Here is a 26,679-nt window from a genome sequence, read left to right as displayed (position 1 = left end):
TGAGAATAACCCTGGTCAGTGTCCCATGTGATACCTTCACGAGCAACCAAAGCAAAAACAGTATAGATGAAGTCATGGTAAAATTAAGAACTGAACTAATGCTCCCATGGGAATACCTAGAAGCATTACACCTATGGAATATGAAATGACCTGTTCAAATCTGGCTCGTAACATCCGGGGCACAGTAAGGTTAATAAAAGCAGTGTTTAAAAATTCTTGGCTTGTGGCATTTTAATTCAAGCTGTTTGAATTCCCCAACCTCTATGACTCCCCCTGCGTACATCAGATTTTGTTCATTTTCCCCACAGAAATACTATTTTTAGGAGAACAGGTCTAACAAGCAGAGGGTGCATGGTACATGCTTACGAATTCAGGGTTTAATTCCTTCTGCTGTGTAGTGTTTGGTCTCTATTTCTGACATCTCACACTACTTAAAATCTTTTTTTTTTCCCATTGCCGGGTTTTTCTTTAAAAAAAAAAAAAGCAATTTTCTGCTAACTTCCTGCTATTTTCCAACTTCTCTATGTAATGCCATTACACAGCTAAAAGCCAGAGAAAAGCACACAGGGTAACAGGGGAATGTTTGCTTTTCCATGGATTTTTGGGAACAGAACAAGAAGGAGATGCAGATGCTGCTTCTCCATCAACATCTAACTTACAACTGCAGAGCACGGCATGGATTACATGTTCCCTTGCTGTGAACATACAAACCTGCTATGCTCCAAGTAACCTAAGCAGTCTCCTTCAGAAACCTTTGAGATTCTCTAGCCTCTGAGATTCTAGCTGGGGCTCCCACTCGTAACTTCCCTGCTAGTTCATAATCAAAAGCTCTTGAAGTGGCCATGAGGATGTTCAGAGGACTGAACCACCTCTCCTATGAAGAAAGGCTGAGGGAATTGGGCTTGTTCAGCCTGACAGAGAGGAGACTCCGAAGAGATATCACTGCATCCTCCCAGTACTTGAAGGGAACTTATAACAAGGAGAAGAACTGACTTTTTACATGGTCTGATTGCGACAGGACAAGGCGGAACAGCATTAAACTGATGTCAGGAAGACATGTTTTACACAGAGGGTGGTAAGGCACTGGTAGAGGCTGCCCAGAGAAGCTGTGGATGCCCCATGCCTGAGGGTGTTCAAGGCCAGGTTGGATAAGGCTCTGTGCAGCCTGATCTATTGGGTGGCAACCAGCCCAGGGCAGAGGCATTAGAATTAGATGGCCTTTAAGGTCCCTTCCAACCTCAGCCATTCTATAATTCTTTGTTATGATTGCATTAAATGCTATTAAGCAGCAGCATCCTCATCTCTTCTATTGTTGGAAGATGCCAGGGTTTTCTGTCGGATACCTGAACATTACTGGACTTATTATTACTTACTTACTTATGTGTACTGGACCACATGCTATGAGTATCCATATGCCAGGATGCCAGTATGTTTTATTTATCTGTTTATGAGATACAGTAAAAAGAAGGTTTCAGAGCACAGGAAGACATGTCCATCAAGGTCTGCCCCTCTGAGCAGACATACATACAGCAGCAGAAGGCCATGCTCTTTTGTTCCAGCCATACCATGAGGTAATATAGAGAGCCATTTTTCTTAGCAAGGCAATCATTTTGGAAGCAGGAGGCAGAAGATGAGTTCTACATTGACCCTCTCCTGACAATTAATGGCAATAACTGAGGAAACTGCACCATCAGACACTTGGCACGTGTTACGCAATCTGCCATGGTGAAAGGGCATGGTGAGTTAGTTATATGCAGGTTCAGATGGATCATCTTTGATTTCAATACACAGAAAGGAGAAAATCTTCTCCAACTTGCTCTTGGCCAAAGCAAACAGGCTCCCCTCACTTTCATTAATGCCTTTCTGAGATAGTATATCGCAAAATGACAAAGCACACGTTTGAGCCTTGCTATCCTTTTAATACTGAAACCAATCAAAGGGTCCAAGTTTGGGCCAAGAGACCTGACTTTTGCTAGCTAGGAAAATATACCCAGGAATATCTGGAAGACTTGCCCACTGCAGACCTACCCAAAATCATGTATGAATGCGGGGGGAGTTTCTCAGTTTCTCACCTCTGATATGCAGAAGAAATGGCAGGTGAAATGGTCTCAAGACCATAGTCATCTTGAGAAATCTGATGTTCCTACATCAGCTGCTTTCTGCAATCCACTGAGGGTAGGTTCAACTTTATGCAGTAACTACCAAATGACAGGCAAGCTGGGCATGGCGTGGTCCCTCTTCAAATATTTAGAAACCATGAGCATCTTGAATTATTCTCTGCATTTGCATTAAAAATAGTATTTTGTACATCATTGTAAATATTCATACCTACCATTTAAAAAAAAAAAACTACTATGCAATGGCATCCCTCATCTATCTGTTCCTCATTTTGATTTTTTTTTTCCTATGGCTCTATCAGTGTGCTCAAGTAACTCATTCTTCCTTGCTTTTATGCCTTTAATTTTGCCTTATGGAATAGCCTAAAAACTACTATTTAAAACCAAACAGTCAGTTCAAAAATTTAAACTTAATTCAATACATTCTCCCTGTTCCAAGAAAGAAAGAAAAAAAAGAAGAAAAAAAAGGTAATTGTACCCAAACTCACAAGAAAACAGAAAACCATGAAAAACCTTAACACTTCTTTTATAGTTTCATCCAGGGGGAACAGCTATTTGCAAAACAACAAAACATTTCCCAAGGAATATTTGGATCCTTGACAACTTGGAAACAAAGTCAGGCTGCCTTAATGAACAGCCCAGTTGAATCCAAAGGCAATGCAAGAGAATTGTGACATTTCTTCCAGATGCAAAGCAATAAAGCAGACGTTTCCCATGCTACTGTGCCCCCTTTCTTGATGATTCTGTGAAGGTCTGAACCCTCAGAAGTGCCTTCACCAGAGCTACTGCAGCCTCACAGTATGGTACAAGCCAGATCCAGACTCAAAACTAAATGCAAAAATATGTTCCAGTGCACAAGGCTTGCTCAAAGTCAGGCTATATTAAACCACATATTGTCCTACAGCAGCTCCCCATGTGTACCAGACCTGGTGCACATCTGGGCAGCTGGAGACAAAGCTTTACCATGCCTACATGGGCTAGCACCAGCCCTCTCAAACAGTACCTCAGAGCTGGGAAGAATAAGAAATATCTTCCATCACCACGCATGAGCCAGCCCAGCATCAACATTTCATATATAGAGGTTGACATCTAGATGATTTTCTCTTTCTGCTTTAGTGTTTCTAGAGTCCTCTGGGGGAAGAAGAGAGCTGCTTAGGGAAGCCCATCTGGTGTTCACTTAAAACAACCCACAAAACCAGAATACGCAGTCATTTGCAAGCCATTCCATTGTTTATGGTTTCAACACTCCCTGAGCAAGTTTTTATCCCCCAGTGCCATGTTAAAGCACATTTTGCAGACTACAGCAGCCACCCCAGCAGTTAGGTAGTGCCCTGTAGAATCACAACTCTCTTCACTTTGCACCTCTTCCCATTTAATCCCATCATGAGAGCACTTATGATTATCCAGGGAGTAACAATTAAGACCAACTTCTTGTTGGGGAGATAAAACAGTTGCAATCAGGTCTAGAAACTGAACCAAATTTCTTCTCCAAACCCGCCAACATAACTCCAAAATCCTCATCACACAAATTGAACCCAATAAATGTTTGGGTTCCACCTTTGAAAATCTCTACCAAAACCACTTCTGAAGGTAGATTGATATTTATACAAAAGCCACACTGAACCTCATTCAGTAAAAACCTCATTCCCCAGAATATCAGGAGGAATAAATTACAAGGCATAAATACTTTACCGAGAGGTTGATAGCCTTGTCTCGAAGGGCCTCCAAATGGGTTCCTCCCAAATCCACTCCCATCAATGGATCCATAAGACATTTTCTAGACAGCAGTGGATGCAGGATTGTATTTTAAACCTAAGAAAATAGAGAAAAAGACAGATACACTGTTAAATGTCAGTTAAATCCCAGAACTTCAGGGGAAGGAGGGAAGGCAAATGGAAAAATAAGTGAAAAAAAAAGTCCTAAGTACAAATTTCAGTATGGGTCACCCACAGAACAAAAACACTAAAATCCAGATCTCCTGGACTACAGATGATCCTAGGGGCAAGCAAGTCATCTGACCTCTCTGCACCTTACTTCCTCCTGTGAAAGTGGCAACCACTCCTCTGTTTGAGCCACGGCAAGACTTTAATTCCTTGATGTTTATGACATGTCTTGCGATGTAAAGGTGGTAGGCAAGAAATAGGGACTTGATCAAAAAAGATAATGCTGTCTTCTGGAATACTACAGCTACAGAGCTGGCGAGGAGTCTATCCATCACATCAGAGTCTTGACGAGCTCTGAAGAAACCGTTTGCTTCTATACCATAAGCTTCTGAAGTAGCAGAAGCAGCAGACTGAAATCACTGCAGCACTGACAGAGAAAAACTTCTCCCCCTGTCCCACTACACACCTCAGGTACCCCATGGCTCATCAGTGGCCCCAGAGCTTTGGCATTAAATGTAGTCCAGCCCTAAACCACAGTAAGGACAACAGCAAAGGAAGAAAACAGACAAATGTGTCACATCAAAAGGGGTATGACACAGAACCAAACCCAGCTGCTGCCTCTTTACATCAAAACTGGGTTAAAATGTCCCGAGCAGAAAATCATGAGGCAGAAAGTAGGGACTTACTCACTAAAAAAAGAAGACATCACTGCTCATTGAGTAGCTCTTCATTAAGCTATTCACCATTCTCTTAAAGGAGATTAACATATAATTGGCATCTGAGAGTGCAGATACCTCTTCAACATAAATGCTACATTTTAGGTAAACAGTCTTCGATCAGAAAATAAGGGAATGAAGAGTAAAAGTTAAGAGAAACCACCTGAAACCCATGGGTTTCCAAGACACTAGAGAATATAACAGTTGGATCGTGTCAAGTATGCAAAGCCATATATCTTGCAGAAGAATAATCTATCACGTCTTGATATAAGTTCTTCATAAACTCTAAATGAAATAGATGAAGATACACTCGGGGAGGCTGATGGACTGGGAAACAAATCCTGTCTCTCCCAGGTCTCATGGAACTCAAGAACTATCAAGACCCTTATCTTCCACCTTGGAAAATAAGGGTGCATAGGAAACAGACAGAGAAAAAGTTCTGGGCAGGGATAAGGAGCTTAAAATCCCAGTGTGGCTACAGATTAAAACCACAGTAAGCAGGGAATTTGAACAATCCAGCATCTGGAAAACTGCCTCTATACATAGGTTGATCGTGATTCATTTCTCCTTTTTATAAATGGGCAACTGGAGACATATGCTGCAATGGCTTCTGAAAAGCCACTATTGTGGAGTGAAAGTCTACATCATGTCATTGAGATGACTCGATTACAACTGGGCAAGCATTCCTCTGGCAAACAGTGAATGTATTTTTTTTCCCCAACAGAGTGGTGTGAAAGGGGAGATGAGGAAGGTATTTTTCTCCATTCAAGGAGATAAAGAAAAAAAAGAATCAAAAGTAAAATATTTTGGTTTTGTTTTAGAATCAACCACCTCCCACCCCAACCTACTAAGCCCCTGAAATATCCCTTATTCACACAGCTCTGGAACACTCCTACCATGTAGTAATGTGGTTACAGGGAAATGTGAGAGCATATTTGTATACCTTTCCTTTGATAGGCATTAAAAGCATTTATCTTCCCATCCCCATGTCACCTCCCAATTCTTTTGTCTGCTGCTCCTCAGGGAGGCTTGTCCAACTTGCTGTGACAGACAAGTGACTTGCTGTGAAGGCAGTTCATATAAATTGGAACAAGCATTGTATAACATATTACATACAGAAAAAAGGACACAGTAAGAAATCTGATCACAACTTTATCCTATAACCTACAGTGCAATGCAAGAACAAAAACATGTGACGTGACAGAGTAGAGGACAGCTTCAGCACTCAGAACAATCCTAATAAACCAGAAATTATGCCTTAAAAAAACAAAATAAAACACTACATAATTTAGGTCAGCTACAATCTTCTACAATCTTCTGGACAGGTGAAGTAAACCTTTTACTTAACACCATACTGCACAGCCCTCAGCTGTAGGCAAAAAGCTACAATAAACATTTTCTAGTGGCAGAAGTGAGTCCAGAGTGAGATTGGAGAATAACAACAGGTCAAGAAAACGTGACCTGCACAGAAAAAAATAAGTAAATGGAGTTGCTTTGCCTATGGAATGGATGACAGATGGAAAACAGGAACCTTCAAAGCTGCAAAGCTGTGGTTAAAACCTGGGGAGTAAAATACTCTCTTCATTTGTATTGGACAAAAGCAAGGAATAACTCTCAACCACAAAACATAAAAGATGAACTGTGGCATTGGGAAAGCCTGTGAGGAAGGAACAAACAACACAGGGAATGTCTTACTTACGGATGTTCATGACCAGTCCTAAACTCTGATTAGGAATTATCATACAGATGAGTCCTCAAAGCATATCAGAACATAGAGAAATACAATACAAGAAAGTCACCAGTATGGGCAGTGTACACTTGAGAAGTAGATCAGACTAATGCATGGGGACCACAATTTTACCCTTTTGGGTTGTATTCACGAATCCTTTCTTCCTAAGAACAGATGTGCCCTTGCCTTATCAGCTGGGAGAACTCCAAGCAGGAGGATGCCTAATTTCTTACCCAGTCCCACTAAATGATGTTAATACAGATAATAGACATGTTTTGATTATTTTCCTCACCTTTTGTACAAGCTTCCAATACTAAAAAATGCAGTATGCAGGACTCTCATCTTTAAAGGGTATCACCTCTATAGCTACGAAGAAAATCCTGAACTTGTCAAATCTGGATCTTCAAAGCCCAAGAGGCTCAATGTCATTTTTATTACTTCTGACTGCACACATTGAAATGCCTCCTCCTCAGGCAATAACATTTCCTTATCCTTTACAGATTAAGCTGTCAGTGCTCAGCCTGACTCCAAGTAGATAGATCCTTTGGAGTCTTTTTTGGAAGCATCAAGCAGTACATGTGGTTGGAAGGGAACTCTGGAGACTATCCCAGCCAACCACCCTGCCCAAAGTAGGGTCAGCTAGAGCAGGTTGCTCAAGCCAATAGGACAGAACAAGAGGGAATGGTCTCAAAGCTGAGCCAGGAGAGGTTCAAGTTGGATATCAGGAAAAAGTTGTTCTCTGAAAGAGTGATCAGGCATCCAGGGAGATGGTGGAGTCACAGTCCTGGATGTGTTCAAGAAACGTGGACATGTGTCATGGAGGGCATGGCTTAATGGGCATGGTGGTGATGAGTAGACAGCTGGACTTGATCTTAAAGGTCTTTTCCAACCTTAATGATTATATGATTCTGAGACCATGCCTGATAAAGTTTTATCTATCTCCGAGGACAAAGACTACATACCATCTCTGGACTACTTCTGGCATTCAACATCCATAAATTGGAAACCCTCCTTGCTATCTAACCAGTCCACATCACTAAAATGCAGGTGGAGACTGCCTATGGGTTGAGAATAAGGAGTGATACAATGCGACCTGTAACAAAACTGGTCTCAGAGTTTCGGACATACTAATTCCAGTCCTACACACAACATACAGTCTTGCCTCTGCCTCTGTCCCAGGCTGAACAGGTACTCTTTTCAGGACAGGTCCACTGCCATTAGAGGGAAGATCTCCAGGTTCCTCAGAAAAGAGCATGGGAAATTCATCTGTGGGTTCAGCATAACCTTTTAATAGCCAGAATCACAGAATGGCCAGGGTTGGATGGGACCTCAAGGATCATGAATCTCCAACCCCCCTGCCACAAGCAGGGCCACCAATCTCTACATTTAATACTAGACCAGGCTGCCCAGGGCCCCATCCAATCTGGCCTTGAACACCTCTAGGGATCAGCTGAAGCCAAGGCCAGGCATTCAGGTGAATTCCTTACCCTGCATTTCGATGCTGATTTCCTCTGAGGATTTCTCTTGCCTGGGGAATGGCACAGGAGGTTGTTAGAATTAGGGCAATATGGTCAGGTTTCGGTTGGACTTGATGATCTTTAAGGTCTTTTCCAACCTGAGCAATCCTATGATTCTATGAGTTGCCACAAAGAAGCATGTTTCTATTTACTACTCTACACTGAAATACTACAGTCACATCGTCTGATAACAAATACCTGCCAGAAATTAATGCAAGAGGTGGTGAGACAAATACCACTCCTGTATGTTGTTCCCAGCTCCACCACCATTTGCTGATGGAAAAGTGCCCTTGGGGAGTGCTTCAAAAGTTGCTAGTGATGATGAAATCCCAATTTCTAGACTTGAGATGCATTTTCTGAAGTTTTTAACCCATATAGAATCTCAGTATCAACCAGTCTGACTTTATTCCTGAAGAGAGAGCAGATCGTTTCACACAAATCATCATCTTTACGCATCAACCCCCACAGGCTGTTGTCAGACCAGGTCAACTATTTCGAAAAGAGACTTCTGGAGGCTCCAGTTAACAAAGAATCAGCCCCAGTCGCTCTTTTAAGAGAGTTGCATCTTCTCACCTTTTGAACTTCACAGTTTGATCTCTCTGCTGCCTCTTAACCTTCTCTTGGATTGATCTCCTTTTGTTTCTCGTTAAAGAGACTTGTTTACCAGCACACACAAATCATGACAAGAAGAGAGAATACACAGAATTTTCTAGCTTTCCATACAGCTATTTCACAACAGACACAGAGCCCTTCTTTCTGTAGGGTACCAGGATTGGTTCTACTATTATTATTGAAAGTTTGAGGTTGTTTTCTTGTTTTTTGTTTGTCTGCTTGTTTTTTTTTGCCGCTTTTTCTGATGTCATGAGATGAAAATATATATTTGCAAACAGTGCTGTATTTCCAAATCCCCTCTAATGGTTTGCTCCCTAGACTTGACTCTGTCACTCACATGACAGACATGCCACTTCTCAGCTTCTATTTTGAGGGATTTTCTCAATTATTAACAACAAAACTCAATAAAACTTTACGCCACTCACCTGGAAAAATCCCCTGTCCTTTTACTCAGAGTCTGTATTTATGCACAAGCTCTACCGTGGAATCATTTCTTTTCTGTATCAATAGTCTTAAGATGGAATTGGTGTAATGGCACAAATCCCTGAGTGCTCGCTGAGCCTCATAACACGACTGTCAGAGGTCGATCAGCACAGCTGTAGGGGATGATTTTCTTCCTCTTCAGGCTGTGGCTTTGAGGTAATTTATGCTTTTCTAGATCTTCCCTGAGGTGTGCAATATTAATGTTATGTTCTCAGGTGGCTTTAGGCAGGCAACATTACACACTTCCCTCCACTTTGCTTCCCAAGTACATTTTAATGCTGATGGAAGGTCCATGGAGACTGACATCATCTCTGTCCCCATGCCCTGAGGAGCAGGCTGTCTAGTCCAGGTTCACAAGGCCCAAAATAAGACAACAGCATCATCCAGTTGGCTTCCAGAAGCTTCTGGAGACACATACGTAGCACTTGACAGGCACAACGTCACTTCTGACTGCAAACAACTTGATTTAATACACCAAAGCACGCTCCCCTCCTCCGGCTGAAGCATACTACAAAGTGAAGCAAACACCCACAGCCTTACAGCGCTGCGGAGTAGAAGCAATGTAAAAACAGCTTGGATTATCTAAGAAATGAGCTTTTTTCCCTTCTAGAGATTTCTTAAGAAACAATAAGAAAATCCTTTTGTGTGTGTGTGTGTTTTTCATTGTCAAAGTGTTATTTCAGGAAAATATCTGATCACTTCCAAATAGATGCAGTTTTTCTTCCTTCAGTACAGCTGCCATCGTACATGTCACACAAAGCACAGCAGTTTGTCTCAGGAATAGATATGATCAGGACAGACTGTAAGTTGGAGATAGCAGGATAGGATGGCTGTGGAGTTTTATGGAGATAGATATTGAGACACAGAGTCAAGTTGCTCACTGTATTTCTAATTTGGATGTCACTAAGGGATCTCTCTGGTCTCAGAGCACTAGATTGCAAACTTCACTTTGCTTTGTTTTTCCAACAGCCTCAAGATGCTACACAGACCCAACATGAACTGTTTCTACCAGCTGCAGCAGGTGAGGTTCAGGCTGGATATCAGGAAGAGCCCACCAGAGGGTGGTGGGCATGGAAAAAGCTTCCCAAGGAAGTGGTCACAGCCCTGAGCTACCAAATTTCAAGAAGCATCTGGACACCTTCAGACATGCTCTGATTTTTGCGCGGTCCTATCTGGAGCCAGGATTTTTAGTTTATGATCCTTATGGGTCCCTTCCAACTTGGGATACTGTATAATTCTATGACGTTAATTCCTTCTTTCCTCAGTTATTTCTGTTACTTGCAACAGTACCCAGCAGACTAATCAGATATTTTGTGGTATTTAAAACTCACCTCCATCCCCACAAACTTCACAAAGACCCCATGTAAGACTTCCTATTGACACTGGCGTACTTAAGATCTAATAGACTGTTACACAACATGAAGGAGAAGGAAATCATAAGTAACAGAGATTGGAAGGAATGAATGTCTGCACATCATCTGTATTCATTTCCTGCTGCATCACAGACAAGAAGAACAGAGGTAAGACAAGCAATCTGGAAGCCTGTTGTGCTCCTTTCATGTCAGTCCCAGTTGCCACTTCAATACACAAAGTCTTCTTCCACGTCAACCCTTCTGCATGTCTTCTCACAAAAGAAGCGAAGACAGTCTTCAAACCTTGCTGAGAGGCACCAGAGACAAGTTGGCCTTAGGCAAATGCCAAGAATAAGGACTAGAGATACATTTTGTTTTACTTGGGAATCTTATAGGCCCACTCCCCCCCCCGCCCCCACTCCCTTTCCCTTCCATTTCAGCTATATAAACTTCCTGAGAGCAAACATAGCTGCTTAGGGCTGCAAGAAAAAGTCTTCCATCAAAAGGATCACAAATGCCATGGGAAGATGGATGCCTTCCATCTTCAAGGCACGAGGCAGCATGCACTGAAACAGTTTGGTTCCCAAGAGCAGCAGCAGAGTGTGATAAATGACAAAGTGATTGCACTAGCAAGGTCAATGCCCAGGATCCAAATTTCTTTTCACCTGGAGAAGCAATCAAGCTTCCTTGATACTGAGGTATTTAGATCAAGGGAAAAGGATGTTTTGGAGTCACTGAGTTGTTTGCAGCACACTATGCCCAACTTCAGGCTCTATGGGGGCTTAGTTTAGATGACTTAGTGTTGGGTCACTGTTAGCTCACCTCAAGGGATGTGATGTCATCACTCCTATTTTTTAAACAGTTAATAACAATTAAACATCACATCTTCTGGCTCCTGCAGGAGAACAGCATCTAAGCAGCTTTCATCTCTAAATATCCCCACCACAAATGCTCTCTATGTGCCTGTTCTAATGGACAAATGATTTTCTTCCAATCATTTTTTCTTACATGGTCGCCTTCTATTTGATGTGTTGTGCCACGTTGTCTAGTTCTTGTGAACCTTACATGCAGAATAGTCTTAATCAATCCATATGCTAGAAAAACACAGAAGTATTACATATTTCAGTGAACAGCAAAATTAAATTTCCACTCAGTTCAAAATCTAGATTTCATCTGCCTTTTCAGCAGATATAAAAGAGGAATATTAATGTCTGTTTGCTGGAAAAAAACAACACAACACAAACAGTAGGAAGGAGGAAAACAGAAGGGAGACCCGATGTCTGGTTTGCTACAGTAAAGATAGAGCAAACTTATTAATTATAAAAAATGCACATGCATGAATGGACAAAGACTAAGTGCAATGCACCAGCTCAGCTTAACAAAATTAGAAATAGCATTTATAAATCAATACTGGATTTCAGCAGAATCAGGAAATATGTATCTGACAACCAGTTCTGAGTTCACAGAAGCATCTTGATTGACATACTTGCAATGCTTTAGGGGAATGTGATGCAGGGTAAAATGGGATGCTTGAATTCATCAAGTAATAGATTCCAAAATCCCAGGATCCCACTCCTACAGAACATGAGTCCACTGGTTTCCAACGCACCAGTTCCCACAGCAGATATAGTGCTATTGAATGCACATGATAGGAATGAACATCGCCATGAGCTCGCATCTACATTAATGCTCATTGGTAGTTATATTATAAACAAAACTTGCAGAAGGATAAGTAGAAAACAGTATTTTCTACAAGAAAGACAAAGTATATGAGGAAAACTGGACAATCTGCTTCTACCTTTGGCAGCATTTCATTGAGAAAGACTAACAATAAGGTGTGTTCATTTCAGTATTCCCATCACGGACAGGGGAAATGGCAGCAGGTGGTTAAACACAGTACAAGAACAGATACGGGGAGTAAAGAATTTATTTTTAAAAAATAATCACATTGGTCATATGATGGGCCACACACTCGGAAGCCTAATATCCTAATATCAACGGACAAAGGATTTTCTTCACGGGTGATTCGCTTGCTTAAGTGAGATCTGCAAGGAAACCACTAGTCAGAAGCCAGCACTGAAGAAGGCAAAAATGAAAATAAATGAATGAATATAAACTAAAACTTAGGAAACGCAGGCAGCTCGGGTGAATCACTAGCAAGTGCTGAGCCCTGGCAGAAGCTGAAGAGTATGACTTGGGGACATTCTCAAAACACCCTGGAACAAAGGCTGCCTTTGATAAGTTAGAAAGAGAGCCGCAGGCCTGCACAACATAGTGGAGAAACAGAGATACATAAAAACAGCCTAACAATCACAGGCAATGAACAAACTAACATGGGCATGAAGCCAACTAGTACACAAGCATTCCTCCAAATCTCCAAAACTATAAAGTCTAATGATTTCAAACACAGCAGCCATATTTACTCATGCATTCATGTAAAACACCTTATGAATACTGCATATAAATACATTCTTTTGCTTTTTTATACAAATGATCTTGGTCACAAAGAAGCAAGGAGGATGGCAAACCTGTGCATACCGCTTTTCTCTGTTGGTAAGAACCCTTCTGGTATTTCTTGGTCTGTCCATTGTGCCTCTACAGTTACACCAAGACTTTCTGCACAGAAGACTTTCAAACAATGGCCACAGATTAATAAAGCCAACTAGCAAAAATACATGTGCTCTAATGATCCAGAAGTGTCCAACTATCCAACTCACCCACCTTCCCCAAGACTCCTCACTGACGGGAAACATGATTGAAAGGGAAAGTAACATTCACTCCATTTTGCTGGGAAAGAGAAGTGGTTTTCAAGGCTCTGCTGAGCTGAGGCATCTGAGATTAGAAACCCTGCAGTCTCGTTCATCTCTTGGTTATTTCACTAAGCATTTCTTTATGCAGTAAGTAGCAAAACACAAGAAAATGAGATTTCCCAACATTAAAGGCTTACAAGCATGGTCAACAAGAGAGTACACCTTCAACTTTCACTCAAAGAACAAACATATTTGGGGTATATCCATTAAAACACCAAGAAAACTGTATTAGGGAGGTCCACTCACTCTGGCACATCACCCACACCAGTGGGTTCTGAACCATAAGTCTTGTTTCAGATTGTTTCCCACCTTCGGCATCACTCACCATAGACTCTGGGACTACTTCTTCCTGCTGATAAACACACGATGGCACCAAAGGGAACCAAGTGCAAATATCAAGGAGAAAAGCAGCTTTGATTTAACGCGTGACTCACGCAAGAAGAACGCCAAGCCCTGAGCAAGCCAAAGCAAAACAGCTGACTATCAAGGAGCGAACATAAGCTCAAAGTTGCCCTTAAAAATACAGACTGCAAGTTTTCACCAAAAAAAAAGCAGTGTTGTTTTATACAATTTGCTGCTTGTAAGAGCCTAATGAAAACACATAAGGTAGGGTGCATTTGCCTAAACACAGATGCCAAGCATCACTTGAGATGTCCTCTGTGATGCATATGGGGCTAGTAGATCTAAAAGAGGTTGCCAGAGATGTGGTGGACACTCTTTCCTTGAGGACATTCACAGGAAGGATGGACAGAGCTCTGAACAACCTGTATATATCTCATTCATGGCAGGGGAGTTGGACTGCACGACCTTTAGAGGTTCTTTCCAACTCAAATGATTCTATAAGTCTATGATAAATGAAGGCATGTAAATCTCAGTGAGTGTCTGTGCTTCCATGGTTGCTGGCAAAGACATCAATGTAGTCATTACAGCCTGGATAGTAAGTCAAAATATGCAGGACTTCCTTTCTCTTCAGTAAAAAAAAGGAGGGAAGAAAGGAGGCAGCTCCTAGGATGTGAACATACATAACAGACCAAAAAAGAATCAAACCCCCAAAAAACTACTTTTAAATTGATCAAGATTAGGGCCAACCTCAAGACATTCACTTCAAGATAAGCCTGTTAGTAAGAATCACAAGTTTTCCTTCACCCAAAGGGAAAGAGAAACACTCTGGAGCAAAAGAGAAAAAGCAGCCAAGGATTGCAGAGGATTCATCTATGTTCAGACAGGCTTGAACCGAGATCCAGCCATGCACTGGGGTTTGGAACTAGACGACCTTCCAGGTCCCTTTCAACCCAGTCCATTCTGTAATTCTAAGATTTATGAAGGTAAACACAGTCTTTAGACACCAAAAACTGGGCGTGAGGAAACTGAAGATGCTAAGCTCACATCTGATGAAAAGCAGGCAGTTCTGTACTACAAAAGATGCACCTGTGCAGCTGTTAAAAAAAAACAGTGTAATTAAATCATATTGCATACCTGCGAAGGAAGAGTGTGAACTGAGGTAGTTGCAAGAGTATAGAATTATTCAGGCACCAAATAAGGTGAGGTGATAGACAGATCCTGCTGTGCTGTATTTGCTTCCAGCCCACGGCAGTAGTGCCAATAGCACTTTCATCACACAGGCATTCCCTTAAAAACATCGTTCCACAGAAGTGCGAGTTCGTGTAGGTGTGCACGCATGTGCAGAAATACATACACCCACACACAGTGCTTTTATTCTTTATCTAAGCTCATCTAATCTTGCTGGCCCCATTTTTTTAATTGTTTTTTAAATTATTGTTATTGAATGGCTTGATTCTACATAAAGGCTAACACTGACATTTGAGGGGAACTGGTTCCACTCACTCTTTGTATGCACCCAGTCAGTTTTTAACCTGTGTCATTTGCTTCACAAACTTCTTCAGGTTGAAGAAAACATCATTCTGAAAACAGAATAAATACAACATAAAATGAAGGAGGTTCTGTAATGGAGTTAGGACATGGACCAAAGAAACTTGTAATGCAAATGTTCTACTGCACCGTTCACATTCAAAGCTTTGGGAAGCCATCCAAACCTACACAGATACAAAATAATCCACGGAAATTACTGCTGCAAGGTGCCAGCACCAAGTAAGCACTTTGACTGGAAAATGAAACAGAAAACTCAAGGATGAAAAACACGGCAGAGCTCGTGCAGGAAAAGAAATGACTTAGAAGAGAAAAAAGTGACAACGAGAGGGGGAAAAAAGCCCACTTTAGAGAGCACTAAGAAGAAGCTATAGTGAAGGACCACGGTGGGTGGAGTGTCCCACGGCACACCAAGCTGATCCCAAGATGCAGCACACGAAGTCCAAGGGCTTATTTCTTATTTTCCAGAATCACTCCAGAAATTCACAGCTCTTCTTCTCCAGAATTTATATTCCCCTCAGTAAATAACCTGATTAAATCACATCTAACATGGGGGGAGGGGAAAAAATAAGCCCCTAACAAGTCAGCAACACACAACGATGAAAACTCAGGCTTTAAGTTTAAAGAAAATAGAAAAAAGCAGCCTGCTGTACCTTTCAAATCAAAACCTAATCTCACTATGTTGTAAGGAAGAAAATGAAAACACTGCAGCTGGAGCATAACTGAAAGGTTAAACCTAACACCGAACAATTTAGGCAATTATGTTCACGGGAGCACAGGGAAGGTGCACAGAGTTGTGTCTAATGTGCCCACAGCAGGATGAGACCAGAAATCTGTATTCAAATTGACTGTGTCTCCCACCTTGTGCTGCCTTAATCCAAGGATCAAATTTGTTATCTGTGTAATGTATGACAGTCTGGTCCCTAATGATTACATGCATGTAAAAATCAGAAGATGTTCTTGCTATGTCATCTAAATATCATAAACAACTGTATCAATTAGATTTTATCAGGCACTGTGAATATTGCAGATGCTTCAGAATAAATATTGGTTCATTGCAAAACAAACCTCCAGCAGAGATGGATCATCCCACTTCAAACTGTTCTAAGGAAAATACATGCCTCTACGAGGCCATTATTTTGCAGGTAACATTTTGAAATCAATTTTCAAACACTCAGTTCCAAAAGTTGATATAGCTGCTCTCTGCAGATAAAATTAAGGGAAACTATAAAAGGCTAAAAAAAGAAGTATGGTCCAGATGGATTCCCGGCTGAATTCTATAAAATATTTACAGATCTTCTGTCACCAAAACTTACGTTTCTCTTTGCTGAGGTGGAAACCAAAGGCTCTCCACCTGTCCTTTTTATAAATTAAAAAAAAAAAAATCACAGAAGATATACTGTTATTAAATAAAAAGAAAAAAGGTACAGACTTTCATCTCATCTGTAGTTACTGCGAGTAATTCCAATTGATCAATGTTGATTCTACAATTCTGTAAAAAGAGATATTGTCCCTTCACTTAATTTAGCCCAGCTACTCCCTAAATTCTAAGTTCAAGAATTTGTTCATTAAAACAGTCTTAGCTCGGATAAGCACAGGCTGATATCACCATCGTTCATGTAACAAATTAACAGCCTAGTCCCATGACAGCGCTGTCTCTAGATACCAAAAGATACTTAATCACGTGCCATAAGGATAAAACATCCACTTTTTCATTCAAGATTAGCCTAAAAAAAAAAAAAAGAAAAGTTCTCTTCTTAATGCTGCTGAAAACCGATCTTCTGTTTGCTGGAATCCAGCTCACCCAAGAGGGAGGGAGTGGTTTATACCAGTAAACAGAGAAAAGATCTTCAACACATATTCTTTCCTCTACAATGCAAGAATTAATCTGGGATCTTTACCTGTTGGGTTTTCTCAGCTCTCTTATTACAAGTAACTTCCTCCCTTAGTATTTCTGCAGCCAGATTAATGGGAAAACCAATCAACCAATCATCACTGCTGTTTCCCAAGCCATGGGCTGCTCTCCAACCTAACTGGGAGTTGAAACTAGGTGATCTTTCAGGTCCCTCTGAATCCAATCCATTCTATGATTCTATTTCACACATTACTGTGAGATAAGAATTTATGACACTCTGGATGTTAGGGTGTCTTCCAGTTTTTAGTTTTAAGCTGGCCTTGAACCCATTACTCACTGCAGCATTATGCTTTTTAGAAGCAAAAGAAGAGACTACATAATGAATTGGTCTCCAATGGATGTTGACTTGATGAGCGCTACAATTAATTCACATTAACAAGCTGCCCTTCCTTTCACTTCACACTTTCAGAAATGTCTCTCTAAACCAATCTATGATTACCAGTCATACAGAAAAGCTTCAGAAAAATACTCCTCCACAAGCATATGGCAGAGCAAATTTGTCCAACGTTGCAGGCTTTTCATGGCATTTATCTTGAAGAAGGCAGTACACAGTGGTAAAGACGTCTCTGCACGTTGGCTACAAAAGCACTGAGTTTTCTACTGTCCTATTATAGTGTGCAGCATCTTGTTAGGATAGCATCCTGATTACCATAGGATGGGGACCGTGACCAGTGATACAGGACTTTATCTGTAACATCCATCCTTAAAGTCAAGGCTATGCTTCCAAGAGCTGCCCCACACCTCAGCCACATGCCATGGCAACCAAATTCAAGAGCATTTCTTCAAAACTACTACTTATTAAAATCAAGAAAAAATAAAAGAAAAAAAGAAAAACAGTAAATTTAGCTAAGCACTTCATAATGACATGATTCCCACAAACAAAAAGTATTAAAACAAATTCATGGTCCCACTGCAGCCATGCTACATGTGATGCTCCTCCATATAAAGCCAAGCAGAACATGGTGAACAGCATTTGGTGCACGTTAGCTGACAAAATACAACCACAGCACCTGGTAAGAGATAATGTTAAGCACTGATGTATCCTTGCTATATGAGGATATCATCTCACAGCACACCAAAAACACTCAGACTTCCCAATTTAACAGTCTGACAGTGGCTCCTGGGCATGGTGAGCTGCAATAGCTCCTAAAATAACAACTTCAAGCAACGTAATTTCATTAGAGCAGGCTGACCCTTCCTGCCTCTGTTCATGTTCCTCTATGCTATCATTTTCAGTGATTTAGTTCGCTATCTTGCAAACCTCCTTTCTCTTTCCATCTTCACAGCAGTCTACACGCTTACACACAACTTACATATACACAAATAAACCCTCAAGGCTTTTTTCTCCATACAGGTGCAAATGAGAATAGAAGAAGAACAAGAACAAATCTAAGATACACTGGAGCATTTTGAAAGGGTGCACAAAGTCTTGCTTTGTGGGGTACTAAAAAAAATGGTAGAATTATTAAGAAAAAAGGTACAAGAATAAGGAAAAAGTTCTTAACAGTAAGTGAGCTCAGGCACTTGAACACAGTTGCCCAGAGATATGGTGGATGCCCCATTCCTGGAAACACTCAAGGTCAGGCTGGACAGGGCTCTGAGTAACATGCTCAAGCTGAAGGCGTTCCTGTTCACTGCAGGGAAGTTGAACCAAATGACCTTTAAAGATCCCTTCCAACTCTAACAACTCTGTGATTAACAGTGCCTGATGTATACAAGGAAAACTTCTAGCTCAACTTATAACTGCAAAAGCTCTTTAATAGATGCTATGCAGCTTACACAAACACCAAAACAAAAATGTCCCTTTTCCACTTGCGAGGTTAAAAGCCTTCCATACACTCTGCAAACAGCACAGCCTCAGAGAATGTGATTCTTTTCCTTCTCCCTGACTTTACTATTTTACAGAGCCTCACTCACTGTCTCATCACTGCTGAAGCATCCAGCCGCTGCTCAGAAGAGGCATTAGTTAAAACAAAATGCTTGTGTATGCCCCGTCTCTCTGTCACTGAAGTCAACAGAGATAAATTAAACTTGAAGGACTCTCAGGATCTGTAAACTCAAGACTGTAAAATCCAAACTGTCTGAGAGCTGCATTTTCTGAAATGAGAACTTCTGTATAGCTTTCAGGCATCTCACTGTAACTTTTTGCCACTGCTGCAAGCAAGAGTTTGTCCTTCGCTGAAAAATATTTCAGTTTTGCACAGAGATGAATCTAAATGCTATACATTCTAACATGGAAATTATTTTCAGTTTGTTCATATGTTAAATAACCCTTATAGTGACCCAAAAAGTGAAAAATCACTCACCTTTCAGCACTTCTTTAAAACACTGGGATTTCTCACTTGTCTTAATATATCTTAACTGCATCTCCATATGTCCCAATTGCATTATAGATTTCTTCATCTGTAGTACAGCTCCATAGTAAACTGCACAGACATATAGTAGACCCCCAAAAAAAGGAAATGCTCACCAGCCACTGCCTGAGATTCTCCTAAGAGAGTAAAACCAGCCTGCGATTTCAAGCTGTGATCTCCATAGAGCTTCCTCCTTTCTTAATTCTGCCAGACACCCCACCATCATAGTGCAGCCCAGGCTCTCATGCAGCCTCTTACGTCAGGTTGGATATTAGGAAGAATTTCTCCTCGGAAAAAGTGGTCAGGCATTAGAACAGGCTGCCCAAGGGGGAGGTAGAGCCATCATCCCTGGAGTTGCTCAAGAAACATGTAGATACAGCACTAAGGGACATGGTTTAGTACACAACATTGGTGGTAGGTGGATGGTTGGACTAGATGATCTTATGAACTTTTCCAACTCTAATGATTCTGTGACTCTACGCTATTTTAGACAGTGGAAAAGCAGAAACCACATCTACCACGTCTCAGAAAAAAATTGTAAAGCTTTTTCACTTAACGAAGTAAAAATCCAAAACATCTGCATAACTTTGGAGGCATGACGTGATTAAGTCTAGACTTAGTCTATACTAAGTTAGACCTATCCGGTCAATATTAAAATCACAGAATCACAGAATCACCCGGGTTGGAAGGGACCTCAAGGATCATGTAGTTCCAACCCCCCTGCCTAGCAGGGCCACCAAACACACACATTCAGATCAGGAATGGGCATGAAACCTTCAATATAGTTCCAAGCAATCATTAATAGAAGAGGAATGAGGAATTTCATAAAAAATGTAGTAGGTCAGTGTCAAACTTTGGAAAGGACTGAGTGATTTCACACATCAGCTCCAGAAAACCGCAATCAAATGGTCGCAGTTTCTGTTTGCCTTCACTCTAGGTTACTTCTCCCATGAGGTAAGGTTTGATTCCCTATATAGACTGATACCATCATAACATGGCCTTTGCATATTCAGGACACTAAACTTCCACACTATAACCTCTACAACAGGGATCAACTGAGCAAAGGAAGAAGCAGCAGTCAGCAGTGCACATGACAGCATTTCCATGCTTACAACTAAGCAGCATGCAGCATGAAAAGGGAAGGGGAAGGGCAAGGAAAAGGGGAGGAAAAGGGATGGAAAAGGGAAAGAAAAGGGGCCAGCTCTTCAGTAAGGAAAAAAGTTCTCTTTAGTCTGACATATGCCTGAAGTCTCCTGCTGCCAGGACTAAAACATCCTCAGAATTATTTAATATTAAGATGACAAGTTTCCTAACTCGAAAGCCACTGCACAGCTCAAGGGAGTTTTGCTTTAAAACTCATCGTGATATGGAGGAGTTGATCAAAGAACTAGAAATTAGAGGCTACTTGGGCAACCATGTCCTGTTCACTTTTGTTTAGAAGTTTCTGTTGTTTCTTTTTTAAATCAGAAATCTAGAATAGGATTATAAGCTCCTCCTCATTCTAAAAGGCCTCCTTCCCACTGGCATGTCAGTAAAAAAAGGAAGGAGGAGAGAAAAACCAGTTAAATGTGAATGAAGGTGGTGGAATCATCATTTTCAAGGTTTTCAAGAAAAGGGTAGATTGGCACTTAGGGAAATGGTTTAGTGGGCATGGTGAGGATGGGTTAACAGTTGGACTTGATGATTATAATAGTCGTGTCAGATGTTTCTGATTCTATTCTATGATTCGGAAAATATCAACAGTGTAGGAATTTTTCAGATATCCCTTCATAGATGTCCAGTTTTCAGCTGAGGAAGAAGGCAATCCATCATCTTACATGGGAAAAGTGGACCTTACAAAATAACAAAAATGCTCATATACAAATTGATGGGCAGGAAAAAAAAAACTGTTATGTTCACATTTTTTTTCTACATTAGGAAAATATTTGGAAAACACTCATACGCAATGTCACTGATAGATGATGGGAACTGTTGTTCACCTCATCATTACTCAAAAAAGTTCAAAAGCAGCATCTTAGATGTGATTAAATCCAGCAAGCATTGGTAACATCCACACCTATGCAGCTGAAAAAGCCGGCTAAGCAGCGTTTTGGCTCATTAGTGTTGATTTGTGACACCATTTGGAAAAATCAAGGAAATTCCAGAAGAAAAGCTAACACTGAATCAAAGCTAAAGGGTAAAACAGATAATGCACTGCTCATTAGTGGCCTGCCAGCCAAGTAACAAGTTCAGAAAAAGAAAGGGAAAAAAAGAAAAAAGAAAAGACAAAGAATAACAGCTGATGTTAGGCTCAGTTATTAAAGGAGAATATTATGCTTTCCTGAAGCAGCGTCCACCTTAACCCTTCTGGTTTTCTATCCAACAAACAACAGCTCAATGCATTGGTTCTCCAAACACAAGTAACCTAACGCTTAGCCATAAGAAACAGCTATTAAATATGCAAATTTTCTGAAGTTTTTGGCACTGACATTTCTGATTAGAGCTCAGCCAACTTGATTGTTCTCCACTAGCCCAGTGTTATTTTGGATGAAAGAAATGGATTTGGGGCAGAAATGAATTTCTGTTTCTATCAAGTTTCTTCAGCATTTCTTTAGCTCTCTTTGCAGAGCAGTAGGCTGACTGCAACTGTGATAAGCAGCTTTCCCCATTTCAGTCTTACCCACTCATTTTGCTTCTCTGCCTTTGCTTCAGCTCCTGCCTTTCCTTCATTACAGTTATCAAATTAACCACTTAATTTGGGAGCCTCCTTTGAGGCACCTTGTTGGGATGAAGCACACGTCGCACTGACTTTTTATTTGGTGCACCAAAACCATACACAAACACACCTGAAGTATTTTAGCAACAAATAAATACATGTTTTTAAAAGTTAATAAAACAATCCCTGAAGCAAGCAGCTGTTTTACAAGGCCCACTAACACTTCTCTTTTGATAAAGCACCTCCCATGAATGCCAGCATCTTGAAAATCCCAATCTCCACTTTCATCTATATTTTGAATGCCTGTAAAAAATGAAAGCAAAGATTCCGCTTCTTCCCCTACCCAAAGCAATTTCTTCAAATTCCATTTTGTGGTGCTCTTTAAACCCAGCATCAGAGTTCAGCCCTCCAAGCCAGCAAGAGCAAGAGTCCTGCATCTCAAACATGTTCCAGCATGGAAAACCCGACAGAAAAAAAAAGACATTTTTTGAAACAAATTATTTTGGAGGAAACTACCAGCACATCTATTTCACTATATCACTGTTTTCTCCTGGGTACAGGTGGGATAGAGCTGATTCATATCAAACAGTTTCATTTTTTCCACCAGCGCAAACTAGGAATCACAGGTGGAAATATGAAAATACTGAAAAGCTCTGTAAAGTCTTCACTTGACCAAAAGAGTTAAGAGGTTAATTCAGACTTGGTTACTTAAGAGAAAGAAACCACCACCTGCCTCCTGATTCTCCCCAAAACCCAAACCACACAGCACACACATCACCTTCCAGCACAGCCTTCCTGCTTCACTTCCAACCAGAAAATTGCTCTTTGGAACTCATGGCAGCAAAGACAACTTGAATAAAAAAAACATGACATTCAGCACAAAATGATGATTTACACCACTTCATTACAGCAGCTCTGGGACCTAGAGAAGAGTCAGAGATGTTGTAATACAGGGTTTGAATTTCCAGTGGAGGTAAAAAGGAAAAGAAAGTAGAGGCCTGTCACTTTTCCTGTGAATCTGCCCATAAAGGATCAGAGGACCACCGCCCTCTAACAAAATTCCTCAAAATGCAGCCAAATGACAAAATGTGATCCATGCAGAAACTATTACCACCTGAATCCAATTGTGCACACCTTGATGCATTCCACTAGCAGCATTCTCCTCTTCTCAAACGCATCTCCAGCTTTGTTCCTGTCAAACCAGGTGCCTTTCACAGAATCAGAGAATGGCCAGGGTTGGAAGGGACCTCAAGGATCATGCATCTCCAACCCCCTTGCCACAGGCAGGGCCACCAACCTCCACATTTAATATTAGACCAGCCTGCCCAGAGCCCGATCCGATCTGGCCTTGAACACCTCCAGGGATGGAGCATCCACAACACAGAATCACAGAATCACCAAGGTTGGAAAAGACCTACAAGATCATCCAGTCCAACCATCTACCAATCACCAACAGTTCTCACTAAACCATATGGCCATATTGCTGGCTCATGTTCAGCCAAGCATTTACCAATACCACCAGGTCCATTTCCTCTACACAGTCTTACAGCCACTCCACCCCAAGTCCGTAGCATCGCCTGATGCTGTTGTGGTCAAAGTGCAGGACCCGGCATTTGGTCTTCTTGAACGTCATCCCACTGGCTTGAGCCCAGCTATCCAGCCTGTCCAGATTCTTCTATAGGGCATCACTACCCCCTGGAAGATCAACACTTCCAACCAACTTGGTGTCCAATGCAAACTTATGAGGGTGCACTCAATGCCCTCATCCAGGTCATCCATAAAGATATTGAAGAGGACAGGTCCCAGCATCAACCCCTGGGAAACACCACTTGTGACTGGCCACCAGCTGTATTCAGCTCCATGCACTACCACTCTCTGGGCCCAGCCCGGCCCTCCAGCCAGTTCCTTACCCAGCCAAGAGTACACCTATCCAAGCCACCACCTGCCAGCTAACCTTTCTGGGCAGCCTGTTCCAGTATCTCATCATTCTCTCTGTAAAGAATTTCCCTCTGACATCCAACCTAAATCTCCCCTCCCTCAACTTAAAACCATTTCCCCTTGTCCTGCTGTTATCTACCCTTTCAAAGAGTTGACACCCCTCACCCCACAGCCTTCTTTCCTCCAGGCTGAACAAGCCTGTCCTCATGGGGGAGGTGCTCCAGTCCCCTGATCATCTTTGTGGCCTTCCTCTGGACCCTCTTCAAAAGATCTCTGTCTTTCTTGTACTGGGGGCTCCAGACCTGTACACAGTACTCCAGGGGGCCTGACAAGAGCAGAGTAGAGAGGGACAATCACCTCTCCCTCCCTGCTGGCCACCCGTCTTTTGATGGAGCCCAGGACACCATTTGCTTTCCAAGCTGCAAGAGCACACTGCTGGCTCATGTTAAGCTTTTCATCCACCAAGGATGAAAACCTTAACGTGATCCTTCAAGGATCCTTCAAGGAGGCCACTCGTTATTGGCCTCCACTTGGACACAGAACCATTAATCACCACCTTTGCTGGCCCTTTCCCCGTGTTTGGGCAAAAACATCTCCTTTTCACCCTTTTCCCATCATCCTGCACCATCAGATGGCTGGGTCCCATCTCAGCTCTCACCACCAGATAGTTGGGACCCATCCCATTCCCCATCATCTTCCACTACCAAGTGGCTGGGTCTCATGTTGACATTCAGCGTAACAATCACCCCATAAAATGTGCCTCCACCATCAGAAATGAACCCTTTCACACAGAAACTGCTTTTTAAAACTACTTTTAAAAATGGCAAAACGGACCTACAGAGAAATGCACACCCACAAAAAGCTATGTAAAGGCTGTGATATCAGAAAAAGCAAATTTTAGTTATCTATATGTTGTATTTACATATAGGTTATGATATGGACCTTAATACAATTGTTTGTAGTTGAGAAGCTACTAAAGAAAACCACAATTTCTTATTTTTAAGTTACAGCTATTTAACAAGTTATTTAAGTTTCATTCTAGCTATATGCAGCACAACTTCCTTTTGACCCATGAAATTAGTCCATGCAATTTCACACAAGAATTTCATCAACTTAATTTCAAAACAGACATCTTAGGCTTTTCTCTTCCATACCATTAAAAGGCTGTCTAATTTCCATTTATCATTGTTAACTTATTTGCATGAACACAAGACTAGACGACTCCAGAGATCCCTTCTGTGATTCTGTTAAGGTTAGGTTCCAAATCATACGTCCATTCTCAACCTTAGAGTATGAAAAACTGATGCATTTACTGTCTCTCCATTCCAACATGCTTCCATTGCCTTCTTTCCCTGAACCCACCTTTCTGCATGATTTTATGCTAGATTATACATCCAGCATAAGGATCCCCACAATTACCTTACATGGGTTGCTATACATCTCCCCTGCTAAACATGGTAGCTTGTGGTCCACAGCAACCAGTGAGAATTACTGACTACAAGAAAATAAGGAGCTTTTTTTACTACCTTTACTATTTTTCCAACTTACTAACATGCTTTAACTTTTCCATCCCCAGCAACCTTCAGATGGGAAAGAGAGCTAAGGGAAGATGCTAGTTAACAAAACTGACCCACAGCATTCAGTATTTCGCGATTTGCAGCTTAAATTCCACAAGTTCTGCTTTCTCTGACACACAGTTCCTCCTGCTTACGTTTCATTGGCTTCACAGCTAGGTTAGTGCCAGTGATTTTGCCATCCCAAACAGGTGATTTGCCCTGGAACACCCATTCTAGCAATTTCTTCCTAACTCCTCATCACACTTAGCATCAGTACAGCATGACAGAAGGATCTTTAAATTTTAAGCAGTATTTTTATCACAAATGAGACAACTGGAGGGAAGGGCATTCAAACATGAGCTACCTATTAAAGATTGTGCTTTCCAGCCAAGCAAAACAAACAGCAAACAACACGAGGTGCAACAAAGCATCCCTGCAAGATGCATCTTTACAATCACAATCATAGAACATTCCTAGCAGGAAGGGACCCACAAGGATGATCCAGCTCAACTGCTGTGCTTTACACTAATAAGTAACTGACAGTGCACGCAGTTGCTGTCACTTTTCTGGACTGGAAAGAACATGTAGCCTTCTGGACATTGCTCACATGCCACAGCAAAGTGGTAGAATATACTGTTGTATTAAGAAAAGTGTTTGTTACACATAATTATTTTCAAAAGCATGATAAATAGAGAGTTGGGTGGTAAACAGGAAACTTCCTACAGAATAATGAAAAGTGAACCATAAAGAGAATTTTGGAGACAGAAGCTTCTGGGATAATATCAAGATTTTTAATGTCATCAAAAAGGCAAAGACTGGATGGAGCTTGGCTTTACATACTCATCCAACTCCACTGAAGTCAAAAGGAACTATGCTGACACAAATAAAAAGTATTTAGATTGCTTTTATAGAAATGGGGCTAGCACAGTCCATAGTCATAGGATCACTAGGGTTGGAAACAATCTCTAAGACCACTCCAATGGTCAACTCATCACCACCATGCCCACTAACCATGTCCCCCAGTGCAACATCTATGTATTTTTTGAACACTTGCAGGGATGACAACTCACCATCTTCCTGGGCAGCCTGTTCCAAAGCATTGCTGCTCTTACTGA

General features: G+C 41.4%; 1 protein-coding gene across 8 annotated transcripts in view; it reads right to left on the bottom strand.

Moving 5' to 3' along the window:
* Window positions 1-26,679, bottom strand: part of TSNARE1 (t-SNARE domain containing 1) — a 461,403-nt gene that overhangs the window by 357,251 nt on the left and 77,473 nt on the right. For all 8 annotated transcript variants that reach the window (XM_042836518.1, XM_042836494.1, XM_042836540.1 and 5 more), the window contains one exon: window positions 3,810-3,929. In XM_042836518.1, coding sequence (XP_042692452.1) covers window positions 3,810-3,891 — 82 coding nt within the window. In that variant the 5' untranslated portion in view covers window positions 3,892-3,929. The remainder of the gene's footprint in view (window positions 1-3,809; window positions 3,930-26,679) is intronic.

Source organism: Centrocercus urophasianus, unplaced genomic scaffold, assembly GCF_019232065.1.
Source record: "Centrocercus urophasianus isolate 14NV4802_14NV808 unplaced genomic scaffold, USGS_Curo_1.0 seq_11, whole genome shotgun sequence".
Lineage (NCBI taxonomy): Eukaryota > Metazoa > Chordata > Aves > Galliformes > Phasianidae > Centrocercus > Centrocercus urophasianus.
Note: the sequence above shows the minus strand (reverse complement) of the source record. Positions and strands in the feature narration are given on the sequence as shown.